The 16,209-nt window shown below is 44.5% G+C and overlaps 1 protein-coding gene across 5 annotated transcripts in view; it reads left to right on the forward strand.

Moving 5' to 3' along the window:
* The window catches only part of usp6nl (USP6 N-terminal like), a 66,500-nt gene extending 50,357 nt beyond the window's left edge, over positions 1 to 16,143 (forward strand). For all 5 annotated transcript variants that reach the window (XM_027272176.1, XM_027272177.1, XM_019260326.2 and 2 more), the window contains 10 exons: positions 682 to 762; positions 6,343 to 6,450; positions 7,235 to 7,344; positions 8,110 to 8,158; positions 8,296 to 8,416; positions 8,788 to 8,882; positions 9,111 to 9,176; positions 9,697 to 9,796; positions 9,892 to 10,044; positions 13,563 to 16,143. In XM_027272176.1, the coding sequence (XP_027127977.1) occupies positions 682 to 762; positions 6,343 to 6,450; positions 7,235 to 7,344; positions 8,110 to 8,158; positions 8,296 to 8,416; positions 8,788 to 8,882; positions 9,111 to 9,176; positions 9,697 to 9,796; positions 9,892 to 10,044; positions 13,563 to 15,145 (2,466 nt within the window). In that variant the 3' untranslated portion in view covers positions 15,146 to 16,143. The remainder of the gene's footprint in view (positions 1 to 681; positions 763 to 6,342; positions 6,451 to 7,234; positions 7,345 to 8,109; positions 8,159 to 8,295; positions 8,417 to 8,787; positions 8,883 to 9,110; positions 9,177 to 9,696; positions 9,797 to 9,891; positions 10,045 to 13,562) is intronic.
* Positions 16,144 to 16,209: the final 66 nt, after the last annotated feature.

Genomic DNA, 16,209 nt, shown 5'->3' on the forward strand with positions numbered 1-16,209 from the left:
TATCGCTCAACCCTTTAAAAAACTTCCAGAGCAGATATTCTGGGCACAGAAACTTAATTTAGACAAACTTTAAATTTAATTTTGAAAATAAAAAATTCCTGTGGTTAGAAATAAAAACTGATTTAAACACGCGACTGTTGCTGACGGAAATATAACTGTCACTGCTCGGTGTGTCCAAAGTTTCTCAGAGGCTTTCCAGGATAAACTAATTGAAGTTCTAAGATTAGTTTTTATTCCGAGAACTCATGATTACAACTTTAAAAATAGTTCTCACGTATGTTCAGGAAATCTTTGGATTCTTTTTTCGGCTGATGACTAAAAATAGTCGCAGCTTTGTTTTGATTTGATGTTTTTGACAGGTTGTAAAATGATGTGTCAAAACCAATCAAATGTTGCATTTGTGTACCATAGGAAATATGAGCTTTTACACTCCCGTACCTGCTATTTGAATACTTTACAAATGAAATCAGTTTGTTTATTTGTATGTTCATAAATTGTGGAAAAGCTACAAACGGTTTTATCTAGAGCAGCTTGACGGCTCCAAACGTCTTTGAGCGTACGATCACTCGTTCTTTTTAACTGTCAAACCGTGACTGCGATTGCCGTCGGACGTGAACGCAGCCACAGAGAGAGAAAGGAAGTTATTCATGTGTCGCTTCTCTTTTTATTCTCCCCATGCAGCAAAAACACACAGAGGTGGAGAGAACCAGCAAGTGGCTGAAGATGCTGAAGAGCTGGGACAAATACAAGAACAGTGAGAAAGTGAGTATTTGCTTTCGGGTCCGCAAAACAACGTAATGAAACAGTTTTGGGCTGCAACCAACTATTATTTACCAAAACCCAAGGTGACGTCTTCAGATCTCCAGTTTTCTCACATTTAAGAAGCTAGAAACCAACAAATGTTTGGCATCTTTGACGGAAATACGATAAACAATTATTTTATATGAAGAATGCCAATTGTTTTGGCTGGCTAAAAGAGGCTAAAAGACTCAATAATACCTTTTGTCTCAAGTCTTTGACACTTGTGCTCTCATAATTAAGACTACAGGAATAAATATCCACGTATATATATCATTTTTCTGCACTTTTTGTACCCAGTGTTTCTTCAGAGCTCTGTCTGGACTTCTGTTGATCATCGTGAAGCATTTTGAAGTGTTCCAGAGGCGTTTAGAAGTTTAATCTTACTGTTGGGTTGATGGTACGTCAACACGTGCAGTTTGTAAAACAGACGTACATGACGCTACCTTGTGCAAGTAGAGAATAAGTTTGTAAGAGTCAAATTGGGAAAGATTAATATAGAATATTAATGGTCCAACCCAACGTATCAGTCTTCAGAGTTCTTGTGTCCTCTGCTGCGGTCATCCTGGCAGCAGCAGATGTAGTGGACTGTCGCTCTCTCCCATAAGAACCATTAGAGGAGGACGGGTATCAGTTATCTTGGCCTTCATTAGTGCCTTCTTCGGGCCAGGTTGAGTTGTGGCGTTGCCTGGAGCGCTTCACCGTGCCCTTCACTTGTACGTTTTGGTTCCAGCTGGGATTTGCTGTGTTGGTTTGTGCCTGGGCTTTTGAAATGTGAAATCCACTCACGGCTGGCACTGAGAGCACGGAGAGACTCGCTCTTTGGCGTTGTTTTCAAAGAAACGTTCACGGTGAGTAACCGCCAAGGACACCGAGGAGTTCTTCCAGCTTCCCTCCATCACATCACTCTCTATCTCGTCCTCCTCCCTCTTCTTCTTTCAAGCTTCAGGGATATATTTCTTTTCCTCTTTGTCAGTCAGCGGCTTGCTTTCAGCTCAGCGAGGAAACAGGTCATGCTTGATACGTTTCTCATTTTGTTTTCTCTCCTGCCAGCCGCAGAACATTTAGCCCGCGGTAGGAAAGTACAAGAGAGCCGAGCGGATGTGAAGCTCCTTCCTCTCGCCGCACACAACACATTCAGCTCGAGGTTGTAGCATTTAGCATAGCGGTGATGATATAGTATCATCTGAAACCTTGAAGGGGGGTTGTGGAGTAAAACTACAGCTGTGTCCCGGTGCCATTCTTCATAATAATTGCCAGGTCATGGCAGAAAGTGGCACAGGAAAAGTAATTGTGTTCCTGTGGCGCTGGAAGCTTGTTGATGAGGTGACGCCTCACAAACAGGGTTCAAAGTCAATCTTTACTTGCCCCTTTACAAAGTGTTTTATTTACTAGGGGTTTATATAGTAGAGGTTACCTAATCTCTGTAAACAGATACCTGCATAGGAATGCACAATCTGCAGGAAGGTTTCTGTTGTCTAAGTAATACTCGATAGGGGTTTGGTTGGCACAGATAAGACATTGGATGAAATGCAATCGAACCCATCAACTATCATCTGATGATAATTTAGCTTTTTATTTATGCAGATATCTGTTCATAGAGATGAGCAGTAATGTATCTCTATCGTCATTCTTGCGCATCAAGTTGCGAATCCGACGGTAGAGGAAGTTGGGTACCCGTTATCAGTGTTCTGGATATCCACCGAAGCCCAAGAACGTTGACCCCAGAGGCCAAATCCTCAAGATCCATCCGAGATTTGCGGTTATCAATTGTAGCGAAGCTGTCGTGCAAGGAAGATTCTTGTCACGTCACATCGGTGACAGTTTATCGGAAACCTGACGCACCTTTGAAAAACCACTGTTGTATCCGCCTTGTTCAAACTGCCCAACACAGTTGGAGTTTTGCCCACATCCTTTAACGCCACCCGACTAAACTTTTGTTTCCAGGTTAACAGAAATGTTCTCTTGAAAACTGTTGGTGTCTTTTCACGAATGTGCAACTCTCAACAGAGATGATTCACTCCTTACCTACTTCCTCCAGACCAGAACTACGTGTTTAATTTTTCTTTTTTAACCACTTCCCTAATCGGGCAAGTGAGTCTCTAGATCTGCCGGCTTGATGCGGCATTTTATTTTCCCTCAGGGCAATGCTTGTTGTTGAGTCCTGACAATCTTTTTTTTTAGTGGTTAATTTTGTTTGTGGTAACATTGATATGGATAGAAAAGCTCTGTGGGTGTTGCTTTTTATTCAACAGAGCTGCCAGCTTGTCTTTAAAATGGTTGAAATTTGACTCCTAAGGAAGACGTTAAGTTAGCTTCCAAACTAACCAGTTCTCCGCCCGTCCATCATCCCAACTCTGAGCTTGTTTTTCCTCCTTTCGGCACAAAAGCTGCTGGTTTTCGTCCATGTTGGCGTTGGTACAGGAACATGCAACAGTTGGCATTCTGGCAGGATTTGCGGTGTCAGAGCGGCAGTGGTTCAGTGTGTTGTCTGATGTATTTGCTCAGTTGTCACGGTTATGCTGTGCAAGTTGGTGGAAACCTTCTTAAAAAGTGGTTTGTCCAGATTTCAGGTTTCAACTTCAGGTTTTTCTTAAGCCACGCTAGGGAAACTAAGTTCTTGCAGGAGGAGATTATTTTCATATTTGAGGTGAAAACTAGTTTCATCTGCACATTTAAAAAATCAAGAGCTGTTTGTTTGTGTACAGCAAATACAACGAAGGACTCGGTCTGCACAGATTCACAAGAATGTAAATGTTGACACGTGTTTAAGTGTACACACTCAGACACTCAGAGGATGATTAGTCTAACAGATGCTCTCATTGACTCGCTCATCAGAGCCTAATTACAAGGCTGTTGCACTAGAAACTAGTGAGTCCCGAGCGTGGTGGTAGAGGCTGATGGAGTGCAGGCTTTGGATACTTCACACAGTGTCATTAATTTTGAGATGACACACACACACAAACGCTCGCTCTGCCTTTTAATAGAGGAGACGCACCGACCACGCGCATACATCATGCAGCCGAGCTTACAGACGAGAGGAGGTGACTTATGACTCCGCATCAGCTCTATGAACCCTCTCCTGTTTTTTCTCGAGATAAACCAACAAAACGTTTCAAGAGGACGTGTAACGAATGATGGTGTGACCAGTTTGTGACAGATTTCATGAAGCTTTGTGTCGGTACTCGATACCTAAGTATCGATTGGTTCCTGATTTAAAGGGACTGATATTAATTAATCTGGTAATTTAATGTTTTAAAAGCATACAAAAATTAGTAATTGATTACATAAATATCAACCCGTAGGCTAGAGTTGACTTGTCATAATTTCCAGTGTAATGTCTTCAAATATCCTGTTTTGTCCAACAGTCTACATGCGACAAAGCGAATATTTAAACGCATACGATCAAATAAAAGATGTCGATACAATCCTCGAAAGATCTGCGAATGAGGGAGCGTTGCGAGTTTGAGTCCGCGAAGACATTAAAATGTTCGTCTCGCTCGTCATTCATAAATCTGAGTTAGTGGTCGTGTTTCCGTTCAACTTTATGGAAAACTTTCAAGTAAATTTGGCTAAAAGAAAATGTGAAGGAGTTGGTTCGCGAGATGAGCGGTAGGTGGCGCCAATTCTCGAGTCAGAAGATGACGCCGTCTAAAGAGCCGTCGGTGGAAAAACAAACAGAAAACAGGAAGCGAGTCAGACATTTTTGTTTGTTTCTTGTATTAATGTGAGTAAAGTTACATCAGATCTGTGCGGAGCAGTGAGAGTCTTATTTCCATCGTCCATTAAGAGCTTTAACTTCTTAGTTCTAAGTTCTTCTGGTGTTTTGGAGAGTTACTTCAGGTACCACCTCCTTCAGGACTGGAAGTGTCTTAAATCTCATCTGGATTTTATCTGGATTCAAAGCCCCTGAAATATAAACGATGACTCTGGACTTCCTCTGACTTCCTCGCAGGAAGTTGGAGCCAGTTTGATTACTGAAATACGAATTTCTGAGAGTCCTGAAGTTCGCACCGACACACCTCCGCCAGCCGCAGGATGTTTTATGAACTCAGGTCGAGGAAAGACTCTCCTTTCTTCTTTTGTGGCCTCCGTCAGTCACCTGTACACATTTACAGTCACAACACCTCCAACATATCCGCTGCTCGACTGTTCCGCCTGGTTGGCTTTTAATAGCCGTAGACGGAGAATTCACTGCTCCGATTAGCTTTGCTGTTCCAGCAGTTTAGGGTTTTAAGACTTAATCTTCCTCGCCCGGAGTCCGACTGATTTTCCATCTCTTTGTGGACACTGAATTACTTTGGACTGTTCTGCATGCAAAGCAGTCTCTCTCTAACTCTAACTCTCTGCCCACAATCTCTCCTGGAGCTCGTCCAGCCAGATGGTCGCGGTTCACCTTCCAAAGCCCTTAGCTTCGGCTCGGGGAGAGCACGGAGTACAGTCATGCATACACTGTTTGTATCTTTGACAGGATGAGCGCTGTTTGCTTGACGGGCTTCTCTCTTCTGAATCATTTTCGGTAACTTGCCGGAGGCTCCGATTGAATCTCTGACAACCTCTGAACACGTCGAATTTTTCACTCTGCTTGTTTCATCATATCGTTTATTTTATTTGTTGAACTTTTTGTGCACCGTAAAGCATGTTTTTAAAAGGTTCTACATGCGGTGATTTATTAACTAACAATCAGGATCAGTGGAGCCACATTTAACAAGCTGAACACAAGAAAACAAGTTCAGTTTATCTAAGTCTTCAAAGCTTGGACGAAGGTCAAAGAGTCCTACATCGTTAATTTATTAATCAGAAAACTGAGAGAAACTTCAACTTTCTGTCTTACTTTCCACTTAAAACAATCATTCTTTTTGGTTTATTCATTTATTTAATTACTAAGCTGTATTCTTGCAGCACTTTTCAAAAAGTTAACGTGACAAAAGGGTCACGAGTCAAATCCAAATTCACGATTAGATTTGAGTTTCAATTTAAACTTTTATTTTGCCATCATAGACGATCGAGTCTTCAGAAAAGATCAACAGATCTTTGGTTTTATGACACATTTTTCTTCAAATTTTGAAAGACAGGCTACATTGAAATCAAATTTTAAACTGTTTCTACATCAAGTCTTTAAACAAATGTGCGTTCATTTTACGGTGAAGATCTCTCACTGCAGGCTTCAGTTGTTAAATGCGGTTTGCAGATTCTGGCTGCAGCCGACGATTATTCTCATTATTGATTTGTGTTTTTGTGTCGAGTCGATGAATGTCAGGAAATATTGGAAAAACTTCCCTTTGCAGCTTTATAGAGTCAAATGTTGGGTTGAAACAATTCTCGTGAGATTCTCACGATACAATAACTGTTTGAGAAAATGTCGTGACTGCACGGTATCACGCTATTAATAATAATAATAAAGTCATGAAAACACGGTGAGGGTTTGGGGTTAACTCAGGTGAAGCTTTGTTGGGTCGACGGTGTTTCTGAGGTGGACGAAGCTCGCTCCTCCTTTGAAGGCCTTTTTCTAACAATGACCACCTGCTGTTTGTTTCCTTCCAGCTGGTCAGGAGGATCTATAAGGGAATTCCCCTCCAGCTCCGAGGGGAGGTGTGGTGTCTGCTGCTCGACGTTCCCAAAATAAAGGAGGAGAAGAAAGACTTTTACGAGGTACGAAGCCGAGATCTCGCCGCTCTCTCTCCCACACACTGGTTTATAAACTGGCGGCTTTTATTACAGCAGACGAAGCTTTGCACAGATTCATACCCGAGCCACCTTGGCTTCATTTGATTTCAATAAGCTGCAGAATTATTGTGGGCAAGATGTGGCTTTGGAGGATTAATCGTGTTTGTGTAAAGCGGCACAGCTTGGTGTTTTTTTTTTCCTGTTCTGCAGCAAAGCAAACTTTGGATCTCATTAGAAAGTTTAGCTGGCAGGATCAATACATCGCTGCGGAAAGTATTCTAATTATGAGTCTGGGGCTCAGTCAGTGAAGCAAACAAAGTGAGGAAGAGAAATTTTCTGTCCGAGCAGGAAGTCCATAAAAATCCATTTCATCTTTTGTGAACGTGAAGTTTTATTTTAATCTGGATAAAAGCCTCAAATTCACATCACACGAGCACGACGGGGTCATGTAGGGTTCATGGAAATGTGCGAGAGTACATTCGAATTCACAAAATAAAATAAAAACTGAATCCTCCTTTAACTAGTTTGGATAAATCTTCAACAATTTAGCATTTTCAAACTATTCGCTGAAATACATTTTTAATTAAAAGAGCCAATCAGCCTTCATCATGTGATCAATACATTTTGTTTCAGACTCAGTCGAGTGTTGTTACGTTTTAATATTTGGTTGTAAAAGCGTTTTTCAAGGCACACGCTTTAGTTTTATCTCTGAGAAGTACTGATGCCTCCTTCATGGATCTCTGTTTTTATTTGTCCGTTTCTTCTACAGAAACTAAAAGCCAGAGCCCGAGGACTCTCGCCCGACATCCGGCAGATCGACTTGGACGTGAACCGGACCTACAGGGACCACATCATGTTCATGCATCGCTACGATGTCAAGTAGGTTTCTCCGGAAAACGCTCGATAGGAAGGAACTGCTTCTTTAACGTCACTGCTCTTTATTCAGAGCTGTAGATCCAACAACAACCAGCGCAAACTGTTTCAAACCCGACAGGTCCAACGTGTTCCCTAAAAAACCAAACTGCACAAGAAAAAACCCCCGAACGTAAAGTGGAAGTACAAACCTACACGGAGAGTTACTTACTACTGTAGCAACAACTAACACGTTTATTAAACGTTCATTTCGTTAAATTAGACCCTTCGTAGGACGTGAAGCAATAGATGAACGAAGTTGACTGGTGACGTCTGATTTTGCTGCTTATTTAAAGAGTTTATTTGTTGCATTGATTCTGTTTTTTTGTGTACAAGCTGCGGCAAAGACACAGAATCTGCAGCATATATGAATATTAATAAGTGCTTAGCATCACACTTTTCTAACTGGACTCGAGACCTCCGGGGAGCTTTAACGAGATGTTGTTGCTAGGCAGGATTAATCACATTAACGAGCCGGTTCTGTGCACGTGTCTGAAGAGGCAACGAGAAGATAAATAATGAAAAAGAAGGAGATAAATCTGGAGTCGATTCTTAAAATGTGAAGCCACGATTCGTCCCTTTTCTGTTTGGACTTCTGCTTTGTTACGTGAATTTCTCAGGACGTTTCTGACGAATCAACTCACTTTGCGTCAGGTTTTCTTCTTCAGCTTTTCATTGTTCGTCACGTTCGACGTGCAGCTTCTCTCTCTGACTGTGGTTTTGTGTTTTCAGGCAGCAGGCTCTGTTCCACGTCCTCACAGCGTACTCCATGTACAACACGGTGAGTCGTTCACAGCTCAAAGGTCGCTCTGCGTTCACCCTGTGTGGGCTGCAGCATCGGCAGCTACACGTTCATGTTTCTTACATACAACAGACACGCAGCTCATCCTCATCATGACCCTGTGTGTGTGTTTGCAGGAGGTGGGGTACTGTCAGGGCATGAGTCAGATCACCGCTCTGCTGCTGATCTACATGAATGAAGAGGACGCCTTCTGGGCTCTGGTCAGACTCCTGTCCGGACAGAAGCACTCCATGCACGGTAACACGACGAATATTCAACGTGATACAGAGCAAAGATATTTAATATTTATTTATTGCGTTCTGTTTTTATTGAACGTCTTTGTCATCGGGTCGTACCAACGCAGCCTTTTACTGGTTGATCTCGTCAAGCACGCAGTGAAAGGCCTCAGTGACGAGGACAATGAGCTCGTAAATCTCCTGCAGCTGACGCTAAAACGTCCGTAAGATCACGAGCAGCTCACTCAGGAATATGACTTATAGACTATAAACACACACGCGTTGTAAGAGATTATCACCAAGAGGCCCTGAGAGTGGAGACGTGAGCTCTAACAGCTGCTGCCGTCATGAAGCCTGGACCTGACCCCGTCCTCTCTGTCCTCACCTTTTTAGGGTTTTTCGTCCCCGGCTTCCCGAAGCTGATGCGTTTCCAGGAGCACCACGACCGCATCCTCAAGAAGATGATGCCCAAACTGAAACAGCACCTGGTGAGACACCAAACGCTGCCGTGGATTAATAATGTAACGAGCGCTGAATAATACAGCAGAGTGGGCTGGACACCGTTTGTTGTGGACGCTGTGTGACACCAGCTCATAGCGGTTACTCATTGCTACTGTAAACGGCGTCATCAGCAGCAGCCGGTGCTGTTCTTGTCACGTCATGATTAACGTTCCCGCTCTCAAGAGACTTTCTGCTGTGTGTTTGTGCTGCTGCAGGATAACCAGGAGGTGTTCACCAGCCTCTACACCATGAAGTGGTTCTTCCAGTGCTTCCTGGACAGAGTGAGTACAGCAACAACAAACTGTTTCTCACTTCACAGTTTTATCCAAAGTTTTGAAGATATATTAGTCCACATCTTCTCTCGGGGTGTTTTTTCTCATTAACGAGCCTCTCTCCTGATTGGCGGACAGCCATGAATCGCAGTCTACCCTCCAGTTTAAATCACAAACACAAGGTGTTCCTTTTATTCTATTATTTTTCATCTTTGAAATTATTAAATAAACTGAATGACGAACTTGGACGGCAGCTGGTCGACGGGTGCAGGTATGTGACGTCACAACCTTCCGGACGCCCTGACGGCTCGTTTAAAGGCGGTTTCTTTGACAGGATTAAATAAAAGCACGCTACAAATTTAATACTTCCTCATGTTTGCCTCGTCTAAAAATAAATCAGCTCGAGGCTGAGAGCCAAAGTATTGACAGACAGAAAAAACAGATTTACAGGCAGCGCTGTTGTTCTTCAAATCCAAACTAAAACATCGCCGTACACGGTAAAATGAGCTTCTGTTGTGTTTGTGTGCAGACGCCCTTCACGCTCACCCTCAGGATCTGGGACATCTACATCTTGGAGGGAGAGAGGCTGCTGCCCGCGATGTCCTACACCATCCTCAAACTGCACAAGAGTAAGACGGCTCAGTCACACACGGTGCTGACAGCTCAAACTGAGAAGACTCTTATATATATATGTGTGTGTGTGTGTGTGTGTGTGATGTGACAGAGCACCTGATGAAGCTGTCCATGGAGGAGCTGGTGGAGTTTCTTCAGGCGTCGCTGTCCAAAAATTTCTACTTCGAGGACGACTTCGTGATCGAGCAGCTGCAGGCGTCCATGACGGAGCTCAGGAGGGCGAAGCTGGACCTGCCGGCACCAGGTACTGCTACGACACCGCGCACACACACACACACACACACACACACACACACACACACACAGTATGATCAGCTATAATACAGGAAGGGACATTTTTGATAGTACTGCAACTACGAATCTGATCTGAAGTATCATTTTACGCACGCACGAGTACTTATTTGAAGTTTTTAATACCCCTAGTTAGGGATGTAACGATGCATCGTGACACGATTTAAAAATCGATACGACTCGCACCGGTTGACAGAAAAAAAATGAGTCAAGGGATATGTTCTTTTTCTTCTTTTTTTAATTAGAAATGTACGTGATCTTAAAAAAAGTCGCTGGTTGGTGATTTCATTTGTTCAACGTCAGACGTCAAGTCACATTACTTACGTCACTACTTAGGTACGGAGCACAGAAAATAGATTTGAAACAGGATTAGCCGCCACCTCAGTGAGAAGCAAAGTAACGTCACGCCACCTCGTGAGCGAAAATTGACAAGATTTTTTTCCTACAAATAAAAAGATAATTTTATTTGGTCATGATTTGTCTGTAGCTCATTTTGATTAAAAAGAAATATTGTATCCTGAACAAAAAATGGTGAACCGTATCGAGTCGTGAGTTGAGTGTATCGTTACATCCCTACCCCTAATTATATTCGACATCAAGTAAAACAAATTTATTTATTTTTTCCTGTATTATATCATCGTAAACTGACTTTCTGACTGTTAATAAGTCGTCGCCTTCAGTTTTATGAAGGTCTGATGGTCTTTAAATCCAGAAAATAAGAATAAAATCTTGTTTGTGTTTTTTACGTCCACGCTGATGTGGCTTCTCAGAAAGACGCCACACACTCGGTGACGGTGAAACCAAACGTCCCTTCAGGTGTTGCAGCTCCCGCACTGTGTCTGTCCTCCTGCTGTCCCGTTAGCTCGTAGCCGCGTTAGCAGCAGTAGTAGTAGACGTTGTGTCACTTTGTGATCTTGCTCTTGTTTCTCCTCATTAATCTGCCTCTAATCTCTCCCTCTTTCTTTCGAACCACGTTAGCCAACAACAACAAATCTGTGGCCGTGAGCGGGGGCCACATCCCCTCCTACAACAGTAACCGGTGGGCTATCCTGACTGGTCTTCCCTCTCTCCATGTCTCTGTCCCCCATCCGTCCGTCCGTCCGTCCTGTCTGTCTTACCCGTCTGTCCAAACAGCACTCCGGTTTATTCACAAACACTTTTTAATCCCTCGTGTATATTTAAGAGATTGAACTAAGCTCAGATGCATTGCTTCAGTGGAGTCTTCCTCTTGTCTTTCTATCTATCTTCTCTTATTTTTTATTTTTTTACCTTTTCACTCGTCTTTCAGGTGACATAACGCGCCCTCTGGTGGCCGACTAAAGCCGCTGTACGATGCTGTTTGAAAGTCTTTAAAGTTGTAAGTTTGTCTGATAGTTAATAGAGTTTTTCTCAGAGTTCAACTCGCAGCTCGTGACATATTCATAAGGGACGTCACAGCGTCACTCTAACGTCTAAATCTCCAGCCCGGATCGTCACCTGTCCTCAGTCTTCTCGTGTTTTTGAAGTATTTTTCAGTTCGCTGCTGTAACCAGAAGCCGCTCAAACTCCAACAGTAGCTGTCTGTTCATTTCTCTGCCCGCTGACAAGATAATGAGCCACTTTTTTCCAACACTGGAGGCTTTTGTTAAACTTCTTTTTTAACAACCATCTGCTGCTGCTGCTGTGCAGAGAGGCCGAGTGTTTCTTCATCTGCATTTTCTTTTTTTTATCCGAGCTGAGCTGTGAGAAATGTCAGTGGTTTTATGGTTCTGTGGGTTTTTAACTTCACTTCAGGCCGAGTTTGAGTTAAGAGACGGTCTCCTGTTTTTCTAACCACCGTCACCGCTGTAGTGTAATTTACTCTGCCGGATGAAGCTCTGATCTTTCCTCTGCGTAAGCAGACGCTTCTTTTGTGTCGCTGAAGGACTGCAGAGTTTCATCCAAGGCCACGGAGAGCTGATTAATTCCTGCTGATGTTTTAATTTATTATTTAGGTGAAGTAAAGGTGTCTAAAGCGCCAGACTACAACCTTGTACTCTGAGCAAACAGACAACTTTAAAAGCTCGTTCACTCGGATCCTTTAAAATCATGAAAAAGCTTCTTTATAAGATCACGGTGTGAGCGCGGCTCCTCCAGGCTTTTTTTTTTAAGTCTTTGTTTTACAGACTGCAGCACTGACAGTATAAAACTCTCCGTCACCGCTTCCTCTTTCCAGCTGTGTGAAATAAAACAATAGCTGCCAGCAGCCACCTTTAACAGCTCCGTCACGAAGGTGGAGGCTCAAAGCAGACACGACCAAAATGAACGTGAGATTATCGTCGCAGCATCCAGAATTTTAATTATTTTTGTCTGCTAGACTATCAGTAAGTCCTTTAAATTCAATAAGTGAAATAAACATTGTAGGAAAAGTGCGTCAAAATAAATCTATTTATATTAAATAGATTGAAATGCTGCACAGTCTCATTCAAACTATTATAATTATAATTTTAGACATGAAAATATGAAAACTCTGACATCTGAGCTGTATCTTATAATTATAAAGTTACAATGATCTTAAAAGTCTGATAAACTGTTTTAAAATGTAAATAATGTTTTTGTTTTAGCTCCAAATTGAAGTTAATTTTTTTTATCACAGCACGAGAAAGATGTTTGAAAAATAAATCCCACGGATCGTGTCTGTGATAAATATTCTTTAATAAACTTTAGCTTCAGCTCAGTAATATCTTAATGCAGCGGTTTAAGGACTCGTGATCATGTTATCAAATATTTCTGTTTGACTTTTTTAAACTAAGTCGCAGATTTGGTTTCTCCTGTTTGATCTCCTTTTGATAATTAATCTTCTATTCACTGAGTCGACCCTGAAACACGTTTGAAACTCAAAGATTCGGAGGTGTGTACCGTGGACGGGAGAGTCTGCGGCGAGTTCCTGAAAGAAAACTGTTCAAACTTTTTGTCGCCTGAAGATTCGGGATGAGGCAGCTCGGGTTGAACTCGTCAGGGTTTAGACGTTTTAGTTTGTAAGTTCACTTCTTGGATCGTCTTCCTGCAGCTGCTGCCTCCGGACTGCTCATCACACTTTCCCTTACAGTTCACGTTGCTGTCAACTGTTGATGTCATCAAGTTCACTGGGTGTAGAATAGTAACTTAAGTCTGAGTGCATTTAACGAGGCTCATTAATCAAGAAGTATTTGTGTGTGACCTTTTGAGGCTGCAGCTCGGTTCAGTTTAATGAAACAGAGTCCAACTCGATTGATCGAGCTCAGGTTTGATGTCAAACTTCTCCTGATGTTTTTTTCTGTCCTTTGCTCTGTGACTGTGTCGTTCTCCTTTATTTTGACCTCTCTATGGCAGTGGTGTTGCATGAATCCATGTCCCTGTCGTGACTCCTCATCTGATGTGAATCAGCGCCACACAGTGTGTCACACCATCACAGCTCGGTTCTGATTCCCGGGTTCTGGTTCTGACGTCTTTCTGCTGTTCTGGTTGTTGCAGGTAAAGAGGAAGAGTTTCCCAAGAAGCCTCTCGGGCAGCTTCCTCCTGAGCTGGCAGCGGCGGGCGTGAACCACGTGGCCAACGGTCAGAGCCACGCCGAGCCAGCCGAGCCGCCCGCGGACCTGAGTCCTCAGCGGGACAGTCGGCCCCCCAGCCGGGCACGCCGAGACTCGCTGGATAGAGCGCACCGCCACCACAAGCCCCGCTCCAGGGGGTCAGGGGAGATCCCGAATGAGCACCAAAGGCAGTCCACCTCCACCACGCCAGAGAGGCGAATGACACCACCCGCAGGCCCAACCCCCACGCAACACCCCGGCACTGCGGACAGAAGGAAGCATCAGAGCCACGCCACCGCCAACCACAACTCCAACGCTGTCTCCAGCTCTCACAGAGAGATCACCCCGCGCTGGTTCAAACCCTCTGAGACCAAGCTGGAAGCCGTCAAAGCGGCGGCGGCCCGGGAGGTCCAGCTGAGTCGAGGGCCGTCGCCGGCTCCTTCCAGCCCAGACGACAGCGCTCTGCCCCACCGCCGGCCGCGCTCCAAGGGTTTCCTCCCCGGTACTGACCGAGGTTCCAACGCCTCACAGTACGACAACGTGCCGGGGCTGCCGGAGCAGAACTTCGAAATCCTGGAGCTGGAGAGACCTCCGTCCAGAATGAAGACACCTCGTAGCGAGACACCTTTCAGTGTATCGTCCCTCCATCATCAAGGCAGCCCCAGTCGTGGACCCAGTCTGGCTGGGAGCGCTGTGTCCGTCTCGTCAGGGCCCAGGATGGCCAAACACCCCCTTCCTCCTTCTTTTGTCCACAACAGTCCAGCGGGCGTCCACGCCGGTTACCCTGGCAACCACAGCCAGTACCACACCCCTCCGCAGCAGCACTCCCCGGCCAGAACCACGACGGAGGTCCCCATCTTCCATCCCGCCTACCCCGTGAGCCTGGACCACAGAGGAGAGGACAGACTCTACGCTCCGCCCTCCCGGTTTACTCCACCCTCCAGCATGGCGTACGGGGAGCGAGCGTACGCCACCACCCAGCGGCAGCCAAGCAGCCTCTCCCCGGAGAAGGCTCTCATGAACAACTCCTTCACCACCTACCGCAGGCAGCCGCCGCCTAACTCCACCTCCCGCAACGCCCGGCCTCCGCCGGAGCACTCCCTGCAGCTGGAAACACAGGGCAGCTCCACCCCCATCTACCTGCAACAGCTCACCTCCACCGCACAGGTGTACGCTCCAGTGGACTACAGGTTCGAAGGGCACCGGAGAGGCGAGGCGAACCCCTCGCACTACCCGCCAGAGAGCGGGTCCCGGCGGCCTGTAGACGGGCTCCCGTGGTCGCCGGAGGATGAGCTGCCCCCTCCGTCCCCGGGCGGGATCCCCCGCTCGCCGAGCTTCCAGCGGGCCCAAATGTCGCCGGTTCAGGAGTTCACGTTCCCGGCCAACCCGGACAGCCTGCTCCACTACAGGACACAGTTCCAAGAGCAGCAGCCCGTCATGAGGCAACAGCTCCCCCAGCTGTTCGGAGGACCACACTACAGGCACGCACAGGAGGCGTTCGCCATGCAGGAGTCCATGCTGCTGTGATCGGAAGACACTGTAAAAAAAAAAAAAAAAAAAAAAATGAGGTCGTAGTCGCTGACACTGTGGTAAAGACGAGCACTCGTCCTCGCTGTTGTTCTGTGTGAAGTACTGACCTTCTGACCGTCACACTGCATCGTAACGTTGCAGGACGCACCAGCCTCCGACGTTTTTACTGATCACTTTAAAACAAAGACAAAAAAAAAACTGACTGAAGATTTTATTTTATTTTTGGATGTAAATCGTTAATGAGAGGCAACAGTATATATCTTTTAGAGTCTGACATGTACAGTGGATTGTTTTTGTTAATATGCTGTTATCAGTAGCAGAACTGATTTTTCCATCTTTATTTTTTTATATGTTACTTCCAGATATTTACATTAGAGGTCGACTTTACTCGATTATACGCTCGTGAATGTTTTATTTCTCACACAGATGAAATAATACCGATGATAGACGCTTAGACCGAGCAGGGTTTGATGTTTTATTTTGTAGTTTCAGTTCCTGATTAACTGACGTGCAATGAATTTCTCCCTCGCACATGAAGTACAGTACATTTGTATTCGACACACAATCCTGATTAGAGATTTCGAGACATAGAGCTAATTTGTGAGGGCTAATAATATATATGAATATATTTCTGTTTGCTCTGTAACCATCTGTTTATTTCTTATCGCTGTACTGTTGATGCAGCCACAGACTTCATCATGTCCTATTATTCTCAACACTGTCATATCGACTACTGTTCAGCTGCTGGTACTTCCACTGGCGCTCACACATATTCACACAGACACACACACTACATGTCAACATTAAAGTCACATTCCCTGTTATCATCGTCACTATTATTATTGTTGCTGTTGTTGGTTTTGAAGCAGTTAATCTCAAACAGTATTGGCGTACTGTTCATCACATTCCCTGAGTTTTCTTTGGTTTCTGTTAAACGACTAACTGCAGATCGTTCTGATACTTTGCTTAATAAAATGAGGTGGGGTGAAAACCAACCTGTGACTCTTTGTCTTTGACTAAATCTCACACACACACACACACACACACACACACATATATAT

Source organism: Larimichthys crocea, chromosome XX (assembly GCF_000972845.2).
Source record: "Larimichthys crocea isolate SSNF chromosome XX, L_crocea_2.0, whole genome shotgun sequence".
Lineage (NCBI taxonomy): Eukaryota > Metazoa > Chordata > Actinopteri > Sciaenidae > Larimichthys > Larimichthys crocea.